Here is a 22,533-nt window from a genome sequence, read left to right on the forward strand (position 1 = left end):
ATAACGGAAACATTAAAATCGACAACAAACTTGGGTTGTACTGGATACCGGTACTATTAAACTACTGCGGTACTAATGAATCAAAAACAGTACTATTCTTTTTTTTTCTTCTTTTTTTTTAACGGGCATGACGGCACGCCGTTGCCACATCGTGACATTGCTGGTTTTACGAGCAGTCCGGCAACCCACAACCACAGAGTACTTACAAGCAGACACAGTGTGTAGACAGAAAAGGGATTTTGGCTTAAAGACTAACAATAAAAGTGAAGATATAACCCCACTCTACAAGAGGTGCTTTAAAACATGGCTAGCTAGCTAGCAGCTAAGGTCCATCCGCAGTCGGCAGTCTTTTAGCTACTTCTAAATCACTAATCCTCGCCTCCATGACGACAAATAAAGTATGTTTCTTACGAGTATCATCCCTGCAGGACGAGGAATAGATAAACATGCTAGTGAAGCATGTGTAGTGACACATTGTAGGAGGAAACAATAGGTCAACTGCGTCACCGCTAACAAAGGCTAGCGCTCCTCAATGTAAACAAATGCCATGGGTGGATCTACACCTGACATCCACTGTAATGATACCAAGCACAAAAGCGTATCTAGTCGATACTACAATTATTACATCGAAATTTTTTATCGTCACAAAATCTTTTTTCCTTTTTTTTAAATGTACATTTTTTTTATAAACTCAGGAAATATGTCTCTGGACACATGAAGACTTTGAATATGACCAATGTATCATCCTGTAACGACTTGGTATTGGATTGATACCCAAATTTGTGGTATCATCCAAAACTAATGTAAAAACAGAAGAATAAGTGTTCATTAAATTTAAACAGAAGTGTAGATAGAAAATGTTAAAAAGGAAAATAACAAGATATTTACAGTAAATGAACAAGTATCGTATTTTTTGGACCATAAGCGGGTCTATTCAGGTCTATTTTCGTACAAAAAGGTGCACCGGATTATAAAGCACAATAAAGGGGTCATATTGTGATTTTTTTTCCTTGTGGTCTACATAAGTTAGTGATGGGTAAACAACCCCCCAGAGAGTGTGTGGCACACTTACTGGCTGTATTGACACACACTTACAGGCTGTATTGACTCTTTATGAGTTAGTGTTTCACAACGGCACCATCTGCTGGATTTGAAAAGTCACTACATTTAGCCTGTAAGTAAAGTTAATTTTTAGAAAATGTTTTTTTTTTTTTTATGAATAGCCATGCAGAAAATAATGTGAATAGTGCAACTTTAGTCAATGACCCAAATATTAAACTGAGAAAAAATACAAATTAACTTATTTTGGTGCTATAAAATCAAAACGAACCAACACTTCAAAACCTTTCCTTTTTTAGTTCCATTTAGATTGATGAAAGCCGATGTTAAATGCGGCACCCCAATACTCCAACTTCTTTAGGTACCAGTTGTCACTCGTAAACCAAAAGAAGCGCTTCCTGATAAACAATGTGTCGCTTACCAGTCAAATGATAACAGCTGTATCAAGCATGTTTTTTTTTTTTGTTAAAGTGACACACACATCAATGTATTGCTTGACACAGGATCACTCCTTATGTTCCATAATGCATCTCTGCTTCAGAATTGTTTGACCTATTACTAGGTGTAAGTATTTTTGTGCCCACATATGAAACATGTGTATATTTTGTATTGTATTTATGTTAGGGTGAGAAGGTGAAGCTGACATGTACAGACAGACTGCCAGCATACTTGACAACCGTGGCCATGATGATTTTCTTGGTGAGTAACAACCCTAACAGTAAGGCAGTAACGTTCTTAATCTCCTTTTAGTGTTCATCATTGAAATTGGTTTTAACAATTTCCTGCCATTTAATACAAATTTCAGTATGCATTGGAGAAGTTTTCCCTGTGTGCCTTTCATGTCCTGGCATTCCCTGCTGTTCATTTTGCATAAAACATCATCTCAAATTTCGTTGTCATGTCAAATGTGTACAGTTGCTATTTGAATAATCCCATATAGCCCATATAGAAATTATCAAATTTTAAAATGCAACAATTCCATTCATTAAAATTGTTTTATACCTTAAAGGAGCCTGTTATCCAAAACCAATGTTCGTTGCCTATTGGTACCTGATGTTGTACATTTGGGATCTGCATAAGTCCCAAAAATTTGAAATCAAATCGTGGAGGCATTGCGGAGATATTTTTTCTAAATAATCTTGCCTTCCTTCATACAGTACTTCTTCCAAACAAGCTGCTTGTCATTTGCAAAACCTGTGACGTTTTCTGATCCGATGCCGTCCCCGGATCATCCGTATATGGTATAGATTTACCCAATGGGGTTTGCGCGGGTCCATCGTTGTAGTCCGACACTTTAGTCTAATTTTTTGCTATTTTATGGGGCAGACTGGTTCGTACGTTGATATGCATTCTCCATTGTTGCCATTTCTAATACAAAGTAGCATATAGTTCGAATTGTCAGTAGACTCGCTATGAAAGCACTAAAACAACAACAAAGATGGCGGTGAGATTAACTATTTTAATGTCGTTCATCTTCTACGTTAATGGTGTCAAACACAAGGCTCGTGGGCCAAATATGGAGCGCCACATCATTTTATGTGGACCGCAAATCTTTAATTTGTTTTAAAATACATTTACGCTGACTGTTAAACTACATTTTCCACAATGGATAGCGATAGTGTTACCTGCGAAGTCAATCAATCAATCAATCAATGAATGTTTATTTATATAGCCCTAAAGCACAAGTGTCTCAAAGGGCTGCACAAGCCACAACGACATCCTCGGTACAAAGCCCACATAAGGGCAATGAAAAACTCACCCCAGTGGGACGTCAATGTGAATGACTATGAGAAACCTTGGAGAGGACCGCATATGTGGGTAACCCCCCCGCCCCTAGGGGAGACCGAATGCAATGGATGTCGAGTGGGTCTGACATAATATTGTGAGAGTCCAGTCCATAGTGGATCCAACATCATAGTAAGAGTCCAGTCCATAGTGGGGCCAGCAGGACACCATCCCGAGCGGAGACGGGTCAGCAGCGCAGAGATGTTCCCAGCCGATGCACAGGCGAGCGGTCCACCCCGGGTCCCGACTCTGGACAGCCAGCACTTCATCCATGGCCACCGGACCTGTGCCCCCCCCTCCACAAGGAATAGGGGAGCAGAGGAGAAAAGAAAAGAAACGACATATCAACTGGTCTAAAAGGGGGGTCTATTTAAAGGCTAGAGTATACAAATGAGTTTTAAGATGGGACTTAAATGCTTCTACTGAGGTAGCATCTGTAATTGTTACCGGGAGGGCATTCCATAGTACTGGAGCCCGAATAGAAAACGCTCTATAGCCCGCATACTTTTTTTGGGCTCTGGGAATCACTAATAAGCCGGAGTTCTTTGAACGCAGATTTCTTGCCGGGACATATGGTACAATACAATCGACAAGATAGGACGGAGCTAGACCGTGTAGTATTTTATACGTAAGTAGTAAAACCTTAAAGTCACATCTTAAGTATACAGGAAGCCAGTGCAGGTGAGCCAGTATAGGCGTAATATGATCAAACTTTCTTGTTCTTGTCAAAAGTCTAGCAGTCGCATTTTGTACCAATTGTAATCTTTTAATGCTAGACATAGGGAGACCCGAAAATAATACGTTACAGTAGTCGAGACGAGACGTAACGAACGCATGAATAATGATCTCAGCGTCGCTAGTGGACAAAATGGAACGAATTTTAGCGATATTACGGAGATGAAAGAAGGCCGTTTTAGTAACACTCTTAATGTGTGATTCAAACGAGAGAGTTGGGTCGAAGATAATACCCAGATTCTTTACTGATTCGCCTTGTGTAATTGTTTGGTTGTCAAATGTTAAGGTGGTATTATTAAATAAATGTCGGTGTTTAGCAGGACCGATAATCAGCATTTCCGTTTTCTTGGCGTTGAGTTGCAAGAAGTTAGCGGACAGCCATTGTTTAATTTCATTAAGACACGCCTCCAGCTGACTACAATCCGGCGTGTTGGTCATTTAGGGGCATGTAGAGTTGGGTGTCATCAGCATAACAGTGAAAGCTAACACCGTATTTGCGTATGATGTCGCCTAGCGGCAGCATGTATATACTAAAGAGTGCAGGGCCAAGAACCGAACCCTGAGGAACTCCGCACGTTACCTTAACATAGTCCGAGGTCACATTAATATGGGAGACGCACTGCATCCTGTCAGTAAGATAAGAGTTAAACCACGACAAGGCTAAGTCTGACATACCAATACGTGTTTTGATACGCTCTAATAAAATATTATGATGGACGGTATCGAAAGCAGCGCTAAGATCAAGAAGCAGCAACATAGGTGACGCATCAGAATCCATCGTTAGCAGTAGATTATTAGTCATTTTTGCGAGGGCTGTCTCCGTAGAGTGATTTGCCCTGAAACCGGATTGAAAAGGTTCACAGAGATTGTTAGACACTAAGTGTTCATTTAGCTGCTGTGCGACAATTTTTTCGAGGATTTTCGAAATAAAGGGAAGGTGGGACACCGGTTGGCAGTTTATCATGAAGTCAGGATCAAGGTTAGGTCTTTTGAGCAGAGGATGAATAACCGCTTTCTTGAATGTTAGGGGAACAGTGCCAGAGGAAAGTGATAAGTTTATAATATTTAGCACTGATGGACCTAATAATACAAAAAGCTCCTTGATAAGTTTCCCAGGAAGTGGGTCAAGTAAACATGTTGTTTGTTTTATCCCACTTACATGCCGTAATAGTTCCTCTAATGTTATTTCATCAAAAAGAGAGAGACTATTTTGTATTGCAGTATCCGTCGTAGATACAGTTGTATCCGTGTTAATAGAACCCAGTTGTAGCTGGGATGCGTTGTCTTTAATCTCCTTTCTAATGAGTTCAATTTTCTTATTAAAGAAATTCATAAAGTCATCTGCCGAGTGGGTGGAGCTATTGGTAGGAGTCCCTTGTTGGGTTAGCGATGCTACTGTACTAAACAAAAATTTAGGGTCATTTTTGTTGAGGCGAATGAGATTTGAGTAATATTTAGCTTTAGCTGAGGTAAGCATGCGTTTATACGATATTAAACTATCACTCCATGCTTGATGGAAAACCTCAAGCTTGGTCGCGCGCCATTTGCGTTCCAACTTTCTACATGATAATTTATGAGCTCTGGTTTTTTCTGTAAACCATGGGGTGCGCCTTTTAGGGGCCCTTTTTTGTTTTAGCGGTGCTATACTATCAATGGTTTCGCGCAGGGCATTGTCAAAGTTGTTAGTGAGGTTATCAATAGAGCCGACATAATTTGGGAATGGTGCCATTACCGAAGGCAGTAGGTCAGCAAGAGTCATCGTTGTGGCAGCATTAATGTTGCGGCTGCTATAGCAGTTATTATTATTATTAGCTTGTTGACAATGAGTCAGAACTTCGAATTTTATAAGGCAATGATCGGACATTACTTTAGTACACGGGAGTACCATAACTTTGGAGGTGGTGACACCCCTGACCAGCACTAGATCTATCGTATTACCGTTGCGATGCGTAGGTTCATTTATTATTTGTGTAAGACCACAGCTATCAACTATAGTCTGGAGCGCCACGCACTGAGGGTCCGATGGGGTATTCATATGGATATTAAAGTCCCCCATTATGATTATATTGTCTGCGTGCGTCACTAGATCAGCAACGAACTCTGAGAATTCATTGATAAAGCCCGAGTAGGGCCCTGGGGGGCGGTAGATAACAGCCAGGTCGAGAGGCAGCGGTGCGACAGACCTCATAGTAAGCACCTCAAACGATTTGTATTTATTTTTTAGGTTAGGGGTAAGGTTAAAGTTTTCATTGTATATTAGTGCGACCCCCCCCCCCTTCCTGGTTACGGTGAAGGCCGTCTCTCATCAGCAAGCCTGGTTTGCCCCAGAAAGAGGGCCAATTATCAATAAACGCTAGTCCCTGTTGTCTATAGAAGCTAGCCAGCCACTTGTTAAGCGAGACTAATCTGCATCATTGCCTCTCGCAGTCAGGGGGCCAGAGACAATTACTCGATGCCTGGACATCTTTCTAGCGAGATCACAAGTCCTGGCTATGTTTCTCTTTGTAATCTCTGACTGTCTCATTCTAGTGTCATTGGAGCCAACGTGTACAACTATATTCGCATAACTAGTGGTGCGATTAGCCTGTCGTACGTGTTTACTAGGCCTGTTGCGAGTTAGCTCCCTAAGATTAGCTTCAACATCAGGTGCTCTAGCCCCGGGAATACACTTAATTGTGGCTGGTTTGCTAAGCTTTATGTTTCGGGTGATGGAGTCCCCTATGACTAAGGTGTGGTGTCCGGTAGACTGGGCTGTAGGACTAGCTAAAGAGCTAAATCTATTATGCGTCTCAACCGGTACACCGTAGCTTGTAGGCCGCTTAGGACTACTACAGGCTGGGCTAGTTAGCTCGCTACAGCTAACGCTAGCAGATGTGTCCGCAACATCTAAAGTTACGGGATTACTCTGCTCTAACTGGCGGACACGGCCCTCTAGCAGAGCCAGCCTCTCCGTGAGTAAGGTGCAAGACGCGCAGGTAGCCATACTCACGGTGTTTTCTGTCACCGAGTGAAGTTCCTGCTGTCTTCCGAGAAGTCGCGGTCACGGTGTGCGGGGAGCCGCTTCCTTCCGACCGACGACCGGCCCCGCCTTTCTCCGCTCTAGCTTCGTTAGCTTAGCAGCTATCTGCTAGCTAGCTGCGGGAGGGGTGGTGAGACAGAGATCGGGTGATTTTCAAGTTAAATAGTACTACTAAATATGTTTAGGAAGTAATAAAGAAAGCTGCAGAACAATTAAAAGCACACAAATAGAACGATACTTAGCTTTTTCGAAACAGCGAGCAGTCAGCGAGCAGTCACGCACAGTGAACCGGAACCGGAAGTTCAAGTTGAAGTGACAGCATCCCGCCACTAGATCGCAGTATATCAATGTATATGCTTCAGGCAACGAGTAAAATTGAGATAAAAAATATTCACAAATGATCCCAAAATGTCCAGGAAGAAAAACATGTATGCAAATGGAAGGCAGTTTCAAGAAAGATGGGAAGGTGAATACATGTTTGGGCTTCAAGGAGAAAAACTTGTAAGTCTATTGTGTTATTAGATAGTGTCTATAGTCAGAGTGCAATCTATGACAGCATTTTGACAACAAACACAGAGCCAATTATGTCACAGTTAGCCTTCAAAAAAACAAACAATTGCCGTAGAAATAAAAGGCAAACTCCTTTTGTAGCAGAATGTGTTCACAAAAGCCACAACCAAAAACTATGCGGCAGTGAAAAGATAGCTTTATTGTAGCTGAAGAAATCACCCGTGCTTTTCTGAGGGTGCGTTGCTGAAGCAGTGCATGCTAAAGGTGTGTAAGCAGGTCGGCCCCGACCAGATACAGACTTTTAAAAATGACAGTTTTTATTGCGGACCTGTCACTTAAGTAATAAATGCAGAATTTAATATGTTACGTAGCAGATCCCTTTAGTTTACATTATATTTGGTTGCATGTAGTTGGAGTTATTCTGTCTTATAGTTACATCTGGCCCTTTGATGGCAACTATTAAGTTGATGTGGCCCTCCGTGAAAATGAGTCTGTGTGTGTAAGCTAGCGGCCACGTCTCCTCATACCGAAACCTTGGATGACTGACAAGAGGCTTCACTCCAGTCATTTAATTCTCTTGTTAAATAAACATGCTCTGGTGCTAAGAGCGATGCACATAGTGAAACCTCTTGAAAGTCAAAAACAAAGAAAAGAAACACACGGACATAGCAATTTATCAATGATGACAAAGTTATCAAGTTTGTTAAATTATTTGACTTAGTATTGACTAATGAAGGCACAGGACTACAATTGTAAGAATTTGTTTATTGCCTCTGTACTTAATGACATTTGAGGCCTTAATGTTTGCTGAATCGATTTATTGACTTTTAATTATATTTAATGACCCCTGGAAACACTGTTTTTTATTTAAAAAATACTCAAACTAATGTGCAGTAATTGACCATTTGAAATGTTTTAGGGTTCAAGGTTATTTTCAATTGTTCTCTATATAAACTATATGTTCAGCGCATATACTGTAAGACCGTTAAAAACACTTAAGTACTAATGGGAGAATAGGGCTCTGTGTGAGTTACAATTTTTATATATGCCGCTGTCATTGACTTTTTTCTTTTTATTGCTGTCACAAATTTCTCCATCACTCCGCCTCTGATAGCTCTGCACACATGTGTTCCTCTATACTTAATATCAGAGGTGTGGACTCGAGTCACATGACTTGGACTCGAGTCAGACTCGAGTCATGAATTTGATGACTTTAGACTCGACTTGACAAAATGTAAAAAGACTTGCAACTCGACTTAGACTTTAACATCAATGACTTGTGACTTCACTTGGACTTGAGCCTTTTGAATTGACATGACTTGACATGACTTGCTACTTTCCCCAAAACCCAAAGATGAAAAAGTTATTCGGGAGCGCTCCGTATTTTTCATTGTGTACTTGTCTATCAGCGTTGCGTGTGTCAGCTGGTGTGCTCTCAGTACAACAGCCAATCAAATTAGATCTACTTTGTTTTCATCACACAGCATTCATCCAATCAAATTGCAGGACAACCAACGAAGAAGACATGTCCAAACCACACGCCAGTGAACAAAAAATGATACCTAAAATAATTTCGTTTGGGTATAATAATTACGAGGTGGTCAACACAAAACGGTTTGCAGTATGCAACACATGCGGTTCGAAAATTACTGATGGAGAGGCAACAACTTCCAACTTCGTCCGGCATTTGAAGTTGCACAAAGAACGGTAAGTTTTGAATGTAAGATAACGTTTATTGGCTAAGTAACGTGACTTTTATTTGCTGTGTAGTTAAATCAGTGAGGCTGTAAACTCACTGCTAACGTTATAACGTTATTGCAAACACGGGAATCTGTTGCAGTTCACTACCTTATTCATACTTTTTGTTCAGTGATTTTATTAAGCAGGGTTACGTTAGTCAATATATCACACGTAACGTTAGACGGCGGTCAGCAGCACCGCGTATTTTAGGCACCTAAAAAAAAGACAAAAATAGTAAAATAAAGGTCAGTTAAAATGTATACTATATTATGAATATGTGTACCGTTTTAGCTAGCTTTCTGACATACTGTTGGTTGTTTACCTCAGTGGTCCCCAACCACCGGGCCGCGGCCCGGTACTGGTCCGTGGATCGATTGGTATCGGGCCGCACAAGAAATATTTTTTTTTTTTTTTTTTTTTTTTTTTTTTTTTTAATTAAATCAACATAAAAAACACAAGATACACTTACAAGTAGTGCACCAACCCAAAAAAACTCTCTCCCCCTTTTGTTCTGGGCATTGAACATGAAGACTCTTCCTTCACTGTTCCGAGTGGCCATGAGAGTCTTGGCAGTGCCTGCCTCCAGTGCTCCAGTGGAGCGAGTTTTCAGCCATGGTGGCATCATACTACGCCCCCATCGTGCACAAATGACTGACAGACTCTTGGCTAATTTGGTCTTTTGCAAATGCAATGCAGCATAGGGCCCTGACATATAAAAAGTACAACTTTTTTGTTATAATAATAATAATAATAATAACTGGGATTTATATAGCGCTTTTCTAAGTACCCAAAGTCGCTTTACATGTAGAACCCATCAATCATTCACACCTGGTGGTGAATGATTAACTAATTGGTTAATCATATATTCACGTATATGTCATGTTTTTTCAATGTTAACACTTTTGTACAAATAAGTACATTTGCACTTTATTTTTCAATGTGTTTGTTCTGTAAAGGAATGAGTTAATGTTTAAAATGACTGGTTAATAGTGCTATTATAAAGTGTAATGTCAGCACAATTTTCTTTCCTGCAATTTAAAATGCACTTGTTTTAATAAATAAATACAGCATTTGAAAAGCATACACAATCTGTGTTAATATATTAGTCTGTGGTTAAAAGGACTTGAAAGGACTCGAAACTCAAAATGCAGGACTTAGGACTTGACTTGAGACTTTCCAGTCTTGACTTTGGACTTGACTCGGGGCTTGCCTGTCTTGACTCGGGACTTGACTCGGACTTGAGGGCAAAGACTTGAGACTTACTTGTGACTTGCAAAACAATGACTTGGTCCCTCCTCTGCTTAATACTACTACTTGGTAGAACATTTCTAAAAGGGTTACAAAGGCTCCTAATTTAGCTGCTGAGGTTTAAGGTAATGTTTTGCATAACGTCCAGTTGTATTAATTTCTCAAAACTGTTATTAATCAACTTGATAATTTACAGTTCATAGCTGGTTATTTCCTGCTGTCATGTAAATAATGTAAAAATGTACTAGAGACATTCTGGATGAAAAACAATGCTTCTCCTTCAACCTGATGGAGCTTGAAGGTGCTGCAACAAGGAGTGGGCAAAGAGGAATGGGTGAAACTGGCCAAAGATAGGTGCGCCAAGCTTGTGGGATCATATTCAAAAAGACTTGAGGCTGTAATTGCTGGCAAACGTGCGTCAACAAAGTATTGAGCAAATGCTGTGAATACTTATGTACATGAAATTCCTTATTTTTTAATTTTTAATAAATGGGCAAAAATGTTTAGAAAAAAACTTTTCACATTATCAATACGGGGTATGGTTTGAAGACAAACATGAATTCATTCAATTTTGGAATAAGGCTGTAACATAACAAAATGTGGAAAAAACGAAACGCTGTGAATACTTAGTATAGTTCATTTGTAGACCAGGATTAGTGATTTAGAAGCGGCTACAACTCCAGACAACGCAATGAAGTCTACTATTACTTAAAACATCATCCGATCGGAAATGTGCTGTCAACATAACATTAACATTAAATTACACTGACGGTGGTTTCACCTGAATGACATTGATATGATGTGTCGGTATAATACCGTCATGTTAGTCAGGTGCCGCCCCGCCCTAAACACAGAAGACACGTGGCTTCGCTATGAATGGGGGCCCTGTTTTATGTGAAGAAGTGCATGCCGAATGTAAATTATTGAATGTCAAGGAGCTTCATATGAAATTTTACCCCAAATGTATTCATGGCCAATGCTATATTATTTTTTATTTTCTGAAAACCACTGTTTGGTGGAGAAGCCTAACTTATATCCATCAAATAAATTATTTTTTTTGTAGTACCACACTAGTTGACTGGATCTGTTGCGAGACGCCGTATGGGTTGTCCATGCTTGCATAGTCAAATTGTCAAATTGACTTTCTGTTACTTGTAGATCTCCGTGACATTTGTTATTGTCTTCGGGGTTATCCTGTACCGGATCAGCATTAAGACAGCTTTGCACATTAGCACCTACCCTGCAGCACGATACCATGTGCGGGCCACTGTCAAGACCACAGCTGCCATCATCAACCTCATCATCATCATCATCTTAGATGAAATCTATGGTAAAATTGCTCGCTGGCTCACCATACTTGGTAAGAAACATTCACTCAAAATGTACAGTAACTGAGGGTATCTGAGGAGTTTCTAATTTATCTTTGATGACTAGTATTTAAAAACAATTAAACGTTGGGGGTTTTTTTGTTTGTTTTTCAGAGGTTCCAAAAACAGACAAAAGCTTTGAAGAGAGGCTTATCTGCAAGACTTTTATTTTGAAATTTGTCAATGCCTTCACGCCAATTGTTTATTTGGCTTTTTTTAGGGGAAGGTAAGGAATCACTCACTTCTTGTACATATCTGTGTGTTTGTTATATACATGTATTGGTCAAATATGAGGCTCAATCAATGTATTACCTACTGTAGCAGTAAAAACACACAGTAAATACAATCAACAAGAGCTGCTGTCAATCACAAGTCATGCTAGTCCACGCACAATGCTAACACTGAGCTAAACTAACACAGCTAATTCCACTTTCATTCGCTGAAGTCACACGAGACTCAACAAGCACCACTTTTTAAAGGTGCATATTCAAAGTCACAGATATTACAATAATATTTATTAACAGGTATTTATGTTACTAATTTAATAATTTACTATAACTAATTACTTTTTAAAAGTAATGTTTCCAACACTGGTTAAGACACAATTAAGTAAAAGGAGTGAGCAGAGGGAAAAATAGGACCCTCGCCAACTGCCAAAAAAATAACATATTCTGGTCCACAGGTTTATTGACCATAAAAAAGGATAAAACTGAAAACATACAAACAGAAAGGATGCTTAAAATAAAGAGATGCACAACAGTCAATTACACACAAAAGCAGGCTATAATGTCAATAAATGTATTATATTGTGTAATAAACTTAGATAGATAGAAAACAACACAAAATATGTAAGATGCACAATCTAGACTATCTATTTTACTGTGCTAACATCACTTTACCCAATGTCAAAATTAGCATAACTGCATTTTGGCTATTAAACCTCCCAAATTACACTACAGTCAACAAATAACACAACACAATCAAATATGACATGTTACTCAAAAGTACCTACCGATTATGCTTGGTTTAGCGTAAGATCTGAGCAGATGACAACGTTTGAAAATGTAACCCAGCTAGGTTAGACTGTACATAAAGGCAATGACTTCCGATACACTGATAACTTCCTCCATGTCGTTCCCGTTAAACAAGAAGTGCACCATACAGTATATTTCTAAAATGAACGTTAAAATTGGTTTGAAATTTATCTTAATACATTTAACAAAACAACACATAACTAGGAGTGATTATTGTCACACATCAACATTATTATCATGTACTAGTATTGCTGCCTCTTTGCTAGGTCAGCAATACAAATGTGACTCAGTTCTTCGCGTTTGAGTGCCGCTCAGAGACAATTTCAATTGTCGAAAATTACACTGATTGTTTTTCAAATTTTCTTGTAGTCAGACAATCTTTTCGGTATCTCAGATGGAATTTTTACCTGACATGTTTCGACTGTCATCTGCAGTCTTCTTCATAAGGGTCACTTGACCACTGTGACGTGTTGCCTATCAGCTGTTCTTCTAGGCGTAGCCAACCAGGCAGACATATCAAGTCTACCTGGTTGGCAGAATACAGTTTTTGCTGATAAGCAGAATAAAGAAAAAATGTTAAGAGGAAAAAAACTTTTTACACACAAAAAATGTACCGAAACATAACCGAAAATTGTGGCCCAAAAACCTAAAACCTACTTCAACTTTTAAGTACAGTCTAAAAATATCCTTCTTTTAAAAATATTTCAATAACATTTACTCTAGGTACAACTTTTTTAGGCATTTTATCACAAAAATGTTGGAATTAAGAAAATATTAAGAAAGCAATAACTGCATGCCTGCTTCACATACGTTTGAAATATGATTTATATTTATGTTTTTCATGTGTTCTGTAGGCATGTTGGGCGGCCAGGAAAGTACCTGTATGTTGTAGGATCATACAGAATGGAAGAGGTACACAACATATTATTCTTCTTCTTGTGATTTCCTTTTTTTTTTTATTTTAACTGTTGGCCACACACATGCAATACCTGGCCAGGGGAGTTGATCATTTGTCTTCATGTCCTATTTCTACTGCAGTGTGCTCACGCAGGATGCCTTATGGAGTTATGCATCCAGTTATGTATCACTATGCTTGGCAAGCAACTCATCCAGAACAACCTGTTTGAGGTTGGCATGCCGTAAGTGCAAATTTAATGTCATGTATTTTGCATATTTTAAAAATTTTTACACAGCATGGTTTGATATTTACAAAGAGCTACAAAATCAGCTAGCTAAGCTCAGTCAATCACATCCTGTCTCCAGTTAGCGTAGCAGGAGCTCTTGCATGTTGTTACATTACAGATGTTGATTTTTTTTTTCTAGCAAGCTGAAAAAATTGTGGCGTAAAAAGAAGTCGGACTTAGACTTAAAGAGAGAAAAGGAACTGGCCAAAACAATGCAACAGCACGAGAAAGATCTCTTCCTGGGACCATTTGTTGGCCTCAACCCAGAGTACATGGAAATGAGTGAGTTTGTTGAAATGCCTTGAGATAGTGTTATATACAGTAAAATAAATGCTCCTGTTACTCATTTGATGAGACTGTAGCTGCATACACCAAAAGCTGTTTACCAGAAGCTAGCAGGAGGCAGTGGATGGAAGCGACAAAAACAACAATGTCATTAAAGCATCAATAATATTACAATTCAAAAACAAATTTTACTCAAGAATTTTCAAGTAATCTAGTTAGTGAAACATTTAACCTGTTTGGAAGCATTAATGATGATGATTCGTAAGTGTGACTGTGCTTCAGTATACCAAATAAATAAACACACCCCCTGCCATTTGTTGTGCCAGGGTGTAACGGTACGCCATAATCACAGTTAGGTACGTACCTCAATTTTAGGTCATGTCCTTTGTATTTTTTTAAGGGACAAAAAGAAGATGATATGACTGACTGCTAATACACTTTGTGTAAGACATTGTGTGCGCTGCAGTGTGCACACTACCGCGCGGTAGAGCATGTTCTCTCAAAAAACAATATTTGGTCATTCGCAGCCCACTACAACTCCCTCTCTCGACATCATAGCCCAACACAAAACAGCAATATAACAAGCAACATTAAATGTGATAACAAATTGTCAATTATTCATTTTAATAGCAGAAGCTTGAACGCAAACTATAACATCATGAAGCACTGTTAAGAACAATTCAACGAAACCTTCAAAGTGATCGCTGTCACAGAAACATTGATTGATGATAAAAAAGGAATAGATTTTGATCTGGAAGGATATGAACTAAATTAAATCAACAGAACCAACAAAAACGGAGGAGAAGTAGCTGTCTAAGTGATGAAGAACCTGAACTACAAAGTGGTAAAAAACATGTAATTTGCCATAGATAATATCATGGAATGTATAACCATTGAAATATGTCAGGAAAAAAGCAAAAACATATTAATCAGTTGTATATATACATCACCTAAGTCAAGTTTTAAAACATTTGAAGACTGAATCAAGGCAAATTATATTGACACTGGTCAAAAAAAAAATCTTATGTGGTGACTTTAACAAAACGGTAGAGAAAAATCAGGCATGTGCAGGACCAGCTCCTCGGAGAGGGCCTTTTTAACCCTCTCAAACGCCTGCTGGCACTGCTTCGTCCACTGCACCAGATCTGGAGCACCCTTTCGGATGAGGTCAGTTAGTGGGCTGGTCAGGTCCGCAAACCGGGGGATAAACCTCTGGTAGTAACCTTCCAGACCCAAAAACTGCCTCACCTCTTTTTTCGTCTTGGGGGTTGGGCAGGCCGCAATTGCCGCTGTCTTGTCTACCTGCGGGCGCAACTGCCCTCCTCCCAAGTGGTACCCCAAATACTGTACTTACCTCCGGCCAACTGCACACTTCGCCGGGTTGGCGGTGAGCCCCGCCTGCCTCAGGTACTCGAGCATTGCCCCGACCCGCTGCATGTGTTCTTCCGAGCCGCTACTCTGGATGATGACGTCATCCAGGTAGGCAGCCGCGCATGCAGCGTAAGGGCGCAGCACCCGGTCCATGAGGCGCTGGAACGTGGCGGGCGCACCGAACAAGCCAAACAGAAGTGTCACAAATTGGTACAAACCTTCCGGAGTGGAAAAGGCTGTTTTTTCCCTGGACTCTGGCGACAAGGGAATCTGCTAGTAGCCTTTGGTTAAATCCAGTGTCGTAAAAAAATGAGCAGTACCCAGCCGATCCAGGAGCTCGTCGACCCCGGGCATTGGGTAAGCGTCAAAACGTGATATTTCGTTTACCTTGCAGTATTCCACACAGAAAAGGAGAGACCCATCCTTCTTCCCTACCAGAATGGTGGGGCTACACCACGCACTGTGGGATTCTTCTATTGCCACCAACACCAGCATGGATTTTAATTCCTCCCGAACCACTTTGCGTTTGTGTTCGGGGAGCTTGTAGGGCCGAGACCGCACCGTAACACCCAGGCTGCTCTCAATATGATGTTGGATGAGGTTCGTGCGGCCGGGCCGAGTGGAGAACACATCAGAAAAACGCTGCTGCAGCTTGGCAACGTCCACTTTCTGCGCTAATGTGAGCTGATTGTCACAGAGGAGGGGGGAGGGCAAGACAGAGCGCGAGGGGGGAGGGCAAGACAGAGCGCGGGACCTCTGGCCCGAACTCCTCCTCCTCCTCAACCACCGTCACCATGGAAACAGGCTCCGCCTCCTTCCATGCTTTCAGGAGGTTTATATGGTAAATTTGAGTGTCTCCGCCCCGGTCCGAGCGTCGGACCTCATAATCCACATCACCCACTTGCCGTGTGATCTCAAAGGGTCCTTGCCACCTGGCGAGTAATTTCGAGCTGGATGTTGGAAGTAACACAAGCACTTTTTCTCCCGGTGAAAATTTCCTTAGCCGAGTCCCCCTGTTATACACGCGCTGCTGACGTTCCTGGGCACGGAGCAAATTCTCGCGTGACAAGTGCCCCACCGTGTGGAGTTTTGCTCGCATGTCCATGACGTATTGAATTCCGTTTTTGCTGGAGCTTGGACCCTCCTCCCAGCTTTCCTTAATTACGTCCAAAACCCCGCGCGGCTTCCTGTCGTATAATAATTCAAAAGGCGCAAAACCTGTGGAGGCCTGGGATACCTCCCGCATTGCAAACAGTAGGGGATCCAGCCATTTATCCCAATTTGGTTTGTCCTCGTGCGTAAACTTACGGATCATGGTTTTCAGCGTCTTATTTAGTCGCTCCACCAGCCCGTCAGTTTGGGGGTGGTACACGCTGGTGCAGATCGCTTTAATTCCCAATAATCCGTATAGTTCCTTTATCGTGCGTGACATAAATCAAATCAAATCAACTTTATTTATAGAGGACGTGCCCTGGTCAGTCAGAATCTCTTTCGGGATTTCAACTCGGGAGATGACCTGAAACAGCGCTTGCGCGACACTCTTTGCAGAGATGGAGCGCAGTGGCACTGCTTCGGGATACCGGGTTGCGTAATCCACCAGGACTAGCACAAAACGGTATCCCTGTGTACTCGGGTGGAATTGTCCGATGTGGTCCATGCCAATTCTTTCGAAAGGGCCATCCATGAGTGGTAATGGGCGCAAGGGCGCAAGGGCGCCTTGGGGGTGGCCGCCGGATTGACCAGCTGGCAGTCCGGGCAGGCTGCACACAGCGACGCACGTCTGCCCGGATGCCTGGCCATTAGAATCGGACCATTACCCAATTGAGTGTTTTATCATACCCCATGTGGCCAGCAATGGGATTGAAGTGCCCCGCCTGGAAAACCATTTCCCGGCGGCATTTCGGCACCAACAACTGGGTGATTTCCTCTCCTGACTGAGTGTCACGGCTCACTCGGTATAATCTATCTCTAATAATTGAAAAATGAAGAAATACCCGCGCTGTTCCCGGGTGCACCAGCTGACCGTCGATGGAAGCCACCTGCTCGAGGGGAAAATCCTCCGTAGGTTGCCAGTGGAGGGCCGGGGGGCTTCCCGCGAAGCCCCCGCCGGTTTTCCCTCGGCAGTGTCGGATGAACCCGCGTCGCCACTGAGAACTGCGCGGACTTTACCCTTTCCTACGGTCCGTGAACGCACCTCTACGCATTGTGTCACTAGACTGTTAAACCCCGGCCAATTTGTGCCCAAAATTACGGGGTGCGCAAGGTGCGTACTTATAGCTACCTTGATCCTATGCTTTTGTCCCTCATACCAAATTTCCACTGGCACCATAGGGTACTCGTGCACATCCCCATAAACACATCTAATTTTTAGCCGTGTTGCCTGCCTCAAAGCGGTGGATCATGGACTGCTCGCAGCCCGAATCCACCATCGCCCAGTATGTACTCCCTTGTATCCTTACCGGAATACAGTACGTCTCACCCGGGCCGTGGGAGGGCACTGAAGGGCCGGCCACCCGGATCACCCACCTCACCTCCACCTGCGGAGGTCCCTGACACGCGTAACCGGGTCACCCACGCCTCCAGCACGCCTGCTCAGACGTTTGAGGGGCCGTCTGCGTGGGAGATGTTATGCAGGCAGCAGCCGGGACCTGCGGAGAAAGAGCAGAGGGAGACTCACACGGGTCATGCCTCGGGATCTGCCATACTCCCTCCTGCTGTTGCGCGTTCTGTTCGCGCTGTGTGGGTGTCGGTTGCGCCTCACGGTGGACGGCCAGGTGGTCCTCGGCGAGGGTCAACGCTGCTGCCAGACCGGTTATAGCGGACCTGGTTGGCCGTCCGCGCCAGGATCTCCTCCACGAACTGCTCCAAAATTACTTGGTCCAGCAACCGGCCGTCTCCCTCTTTCGGCTGCAGCCAGCACGTCGCCACCTCCTGTAGCTGTTGGCCAAATATGAACGGGCGGTCCTCCTCCCCCAGGCGCATCGACCGGAACCAGCATCGATGTTCTTCGGCGGTGCACCCCGTCCGGTCCAGCACCGCCCTCCTTAGGTTCGGGAAGTGCACCCGGGAGGCCACCGGCAGGCTGAGCGCTGCTCTTTGTGCCTCCCCGTTAGGAGTGGCAAAAGCCGCACCCCCCACTCTTCTTCTGGCCACGCGCATGCCTTTGCCGTGGCCACAAAAATGTCAATAAAGGCATGGGGGTCTTCCTCCTCCGTGCCGTTCCCACCCGGTCCGCCAGCGCCTGCAGGATTTGGCCCTGTTGGGCCATTTGTTGGCGGACCGCTTCGAGCTGCTGGTGGCTGGCTGCTGTCACCACTGCGAGGACGCTTGCGAGAGCCGTCAGGGGGTTGGCCTCTTCTGCCTCGGGTGGTCCGGACATATTGGGCGCCAAATTGTGGAAGTTTCCCTCCTCGGGGTTCCTCGGACCACCAAACATCCCCACACGAGCCCGGATCAGGGTTACAACACTGTTTTATTTCTCAATAATGTCTCTTCGTTGTGCTTTTCAACAAGTCTTTTTCTGGTTGTCTCTCGCTCCAGCTCCACCACCTCTTTCCTCCCCGGCTGCTGCCTTTTAACAGAGCGACAGGTGATTAGATAAGCAGGCCCAGGTGGACCATCTACGCACCTGTCGCTGATCTCGCAGCCGGTCCTGGCACACCCCGCTTCGCTGCAGGCCACGCCCCACTCCACAGTGTACAATAAAAATGATGTTAATGAAGCATATAGTACATTTTTAAACACGTTCATAATACTTTATGACAAACATTATCCATGGAAACAACTAGTAGAAAGCAGAGAAAGAACAATCAACCATGGATGACAAAATGATTAAGAAATGCTTGTAATAAGAAGAATACATTATATAGAACATTTATAACACAAAGAACTGCAGAGGCAGAAAATAAGTACAACATAACATAACATACTAACATACTACATGCATGTAGAAAATAATATTACAGTCAATTATTAGACAGGAACAAAAACAATATGAGAGCAACATGGGGCATCCTCAATAGGATTATTAAAAATGGCACTAAGAGGGATTTCACCCAATACTTCTCAGACGGAAACATAAATAATGACAACATGAAGGAAGTAGTGGAAAGCTTCAATAATTACTTTGTGAATATTGGACCAAAATTGGAGGAAAGGACTCCAGACCCAGTTTCAACTGAGGACTATAATGATTCCATAGATAGAAATCCCACTCAATGTTTCTCATAAAAGTGACACAGGAGGAAATAGTTAAATTGTGAAAAAATGCAAATCTAAGACTTCAATCGCTTGTAATGGAATTCATATGGAAACATTAAAAATATTATTGATGAGGAACCCAGGACCATTAATGTATATTAGTAACCTATCATTTTAAACTCCCAAACAAAATTAAAATAACTAGAGTTGTACCAATTTATAAGACTGCCGACAAACACTAATTTACAAATTACAGACCTGTTTCTTTACTCCCACAATTTTCTAAAATCACTGAAAAACTGTTCAATAACAGATTGGATAGTTCCGTAAACAAATACAGAATACTCGCTGAGAACCAATATGGATACAGAACTAATATTTCAACTTTGATGGCTTTAATCGAAATTACAGAGGAAGTTACCAATGCAATAGATAGTAAAAGTTGGGCAGCAGCAGTGTTTATGGATCTAACTAAAGTATTTGACACAATTAATCACAATATTTTAATCAAAAAATTAGAACGGTATGGCATCAGAGGGTTGGTCTTAAAATGGATTAGAAGTTACTTAACCAACAGGGAACAACACGTCAAGCTAGGCGAACACACATCTACAACACTAAATATATCTTGTGGTGTACTCCAGGGATCAATACATGGACCAAAATTGTTCAATCTTTATATAAATTACATTTGTAAAGTTACAAAAAATAAAAAGTTTGTATTATTCGCGGACAATACAACAGTGTTTTGTTCGGGAGAGAACACACAGAAGCTAATACAAATAATAACAGAAGAAATTAACAAATTAAAAAGGTGGTTTGACAAAAACAGACTATCCTTAAAACTCAGTAAAACTAAAATAATGCTATTCGGTAACAGTAGAAGGGAAAGTCAAACACAAATACAAATAGACGGAATAGACATTGAAAGAGTAAATGAAACCACAATTCTAGGTATAATGATTGATGATAAAATGAACTGGAAATCTCATAATAAATATACAACATAAGGTGGCAAGATACACGTCAATAATAAATAAAGCTAAGCATGCATTTGACCAAAAATCACTCCATATTCTTTACTGCTCGCTAGTGTTACCATATCTGAGTTATTGTGCAGAAATATGGGGGAAATAACTACAAATGTGTGCTTCATTCATTAACCGTGTTACAAAAAAGATCAGTTAGAATAATACATAATGTTGGATTTAGAGAACATTCAAACCCTCTATTCATTGAATTGAAAATACTGAAATTCCATGTCATAGTGAATTTGCAAACAGCTAAAATTATGCACAAAGCAAATTATAATCTGCTACCAAAGGATATACAACAATTCTTCTCAACAAAAGAGGAGACATAGAACCTAAGAGAAAATTTTAATTTTAAACATTTGTATGCATTTACAACACTTAAAACCTTTGGTATATCAGTATGTGGAATAACATTATATAATGGATTCAGCAAAGAAATCAAACAATTTACTAATATGATCCAATTTAAGAAACTCTTCAAACTTAAAGTGTTTACAAAGTACAAAGAACAAGAACCATGATAAACATTCTGAATTTATTTCGTCCTTCCATCCATTTTCTAGATAATCTTATCGATCTCACCATATGAAATACAACTTACTTCACTAGTTATTATGTATTTATTTATTTTTAATGTTACTACTTATGGAGTATATTGTGAATATATTGAGAACAGGAAGTGAACAAAAGTGTTAGCAACTGCTATGTAGAAGTTCACAGCCATGTATTTGGTTGTGCTGATTTTAAGCTCCAGACAATGAGTTGTCACACCAGTCTACCAAGTCCTGGAGGGCAGGTCCATGAAGCTGTGAGAAGTCAGACAGCAGGGACAGGAGGACTGTGTCATCAGCATTAAACACCAACTGCGGTCTAATCCAGTCCTGAAGTGATCTCTCTTTTCTCCCACTATGAAATACATTCCCAGAAAAGAAATATGGAATCACCAGTCTTGGAGTATGTTTATACAATCGTTAGATTTTTTTTAATGAAAAAAATAAGACAACAGAAGTGACACAAAACTATAGTATTTTAAAATGGCAACATAGTTAAAACGCAGTGTTCAAACCTTGGAGTGCCTTACACCAGGTGGATTGGCATTAATCACAGCTACAATTTGAGAGATGTCAATTAAAACTAAGCGGAGGATTATCAAACTTCTTCAAGAAGGTAAATCAACACACAATGTTGCAAAACTTGTTGCTTGTTCATGGGAAGGTTGGAAAAGGCAAGCAAACTGCTAGACCAAGGAAAACATCAAAGGACCAAGACAGAAAACTTAGAGCAAGCTGTCTTGAAAACAGAAAATGCGCAGCACAACAAATGACGAGCAAATCGACGGAAACCGGAGTCTCCAAAAACACTTTAAGGAAATGGGATTTAAATACAGAAAAGCTAAATGAAAGTCATCATTAACATTCAAACACAAAAAAACAAGGTTTCAATGGGCTAAGGAAAAGCAATCGTAGACTATGGATGACTGGATGAAAGGTATATTCAGTGATGAATCACAAATTTGCATTCGGCAAAGTGACAATACTGGATTTGTTGTTTGATGACGTTACAATACTATTTATTATGACGACTGCCTGAATAAAACATGCACATCTCCACAGTCATTAATCTTATGGGGCCAACTTGCCAGGTAATGGCACTGGGAAGATGGCTATCTTTACATTGTAGTGGGTTTACATAATTCACCCACAGAACTTGAATTACAGTTGGAGAGTTCCGGTCTTACGGGTTTAAAAGGGAACGTATTTCAGTTGTTGTGCACTGATTGATCCATTGTTACTGTAAAAAGCTGAATGTCATTAAAACAGTAAGCTTCCTCTTTTGACACTCCTCCTTCGACTCGCGTCCTTATGCGCTACATTAGTGGCCCTGACGTCAGTCCTGCTGAAGTTTCCAGGACTGAACAGAACATCGAAAGACACAATATGGCAAATTCCACCATTCTCAAAT

General features: G+C 41.4%; 1 protein-coding gene across 2 annotated transcripts in view; it reads left to right on the top strand.

Moving 5' to 3' along the window:
- ano1a (anoctamin 1, calcium activated chloride channel a) overlaps nt 1–22,533 on the top strand; it is a 185,359-nt gene that overhangs the window by 124,987 nt on the left and 37,839 nt on the right. For both annotated transcript variants that reach the window (XM_061963822.2, XM_061963821.2), the window contains exons 16-21: nt 1,684–1,758; nt 11,255–11,456; nt 11,578–11,689; nt 13,352–13,409; nt 13,536–13,636; nt 13,821–13,963. In XM_061963822.2, coding sequence (XP_061819806.1) covers nt 1,684–1,758; nt 11,255–11,456; nt 11,578–11,689; nt 13,352–13,409; nt 13,536–13,636; nt 13,821–13,963 — 691 coding nt within the window. The remainder of the gene's footprint in view (nt 1–1,683; nt 1,759–11,254; nt 11,457–11,577; nt 11,690–13,351; nt 13,410–13,535; nt 13,637–13,820; nt 13,964–22,533) is intronic.

The sequence above is a fragment of the Nerophis lumbriciformis genome, linkage group LG06, assembly GCF_033978685.3.
Source record: "Nerophis lumbriciformis linkage group LG06, RoL_Nlum_v2.1, whole genome shotgun sequence".
In the NCBI taxonomy this organism is placed as follows: domain Eukaryota; kingdom Metazoa; phylum Chordata; class Actinopteri; order Syngnathiformes; family Syngnathidae; genus Nerophis; species Nerophis lumbriciformis.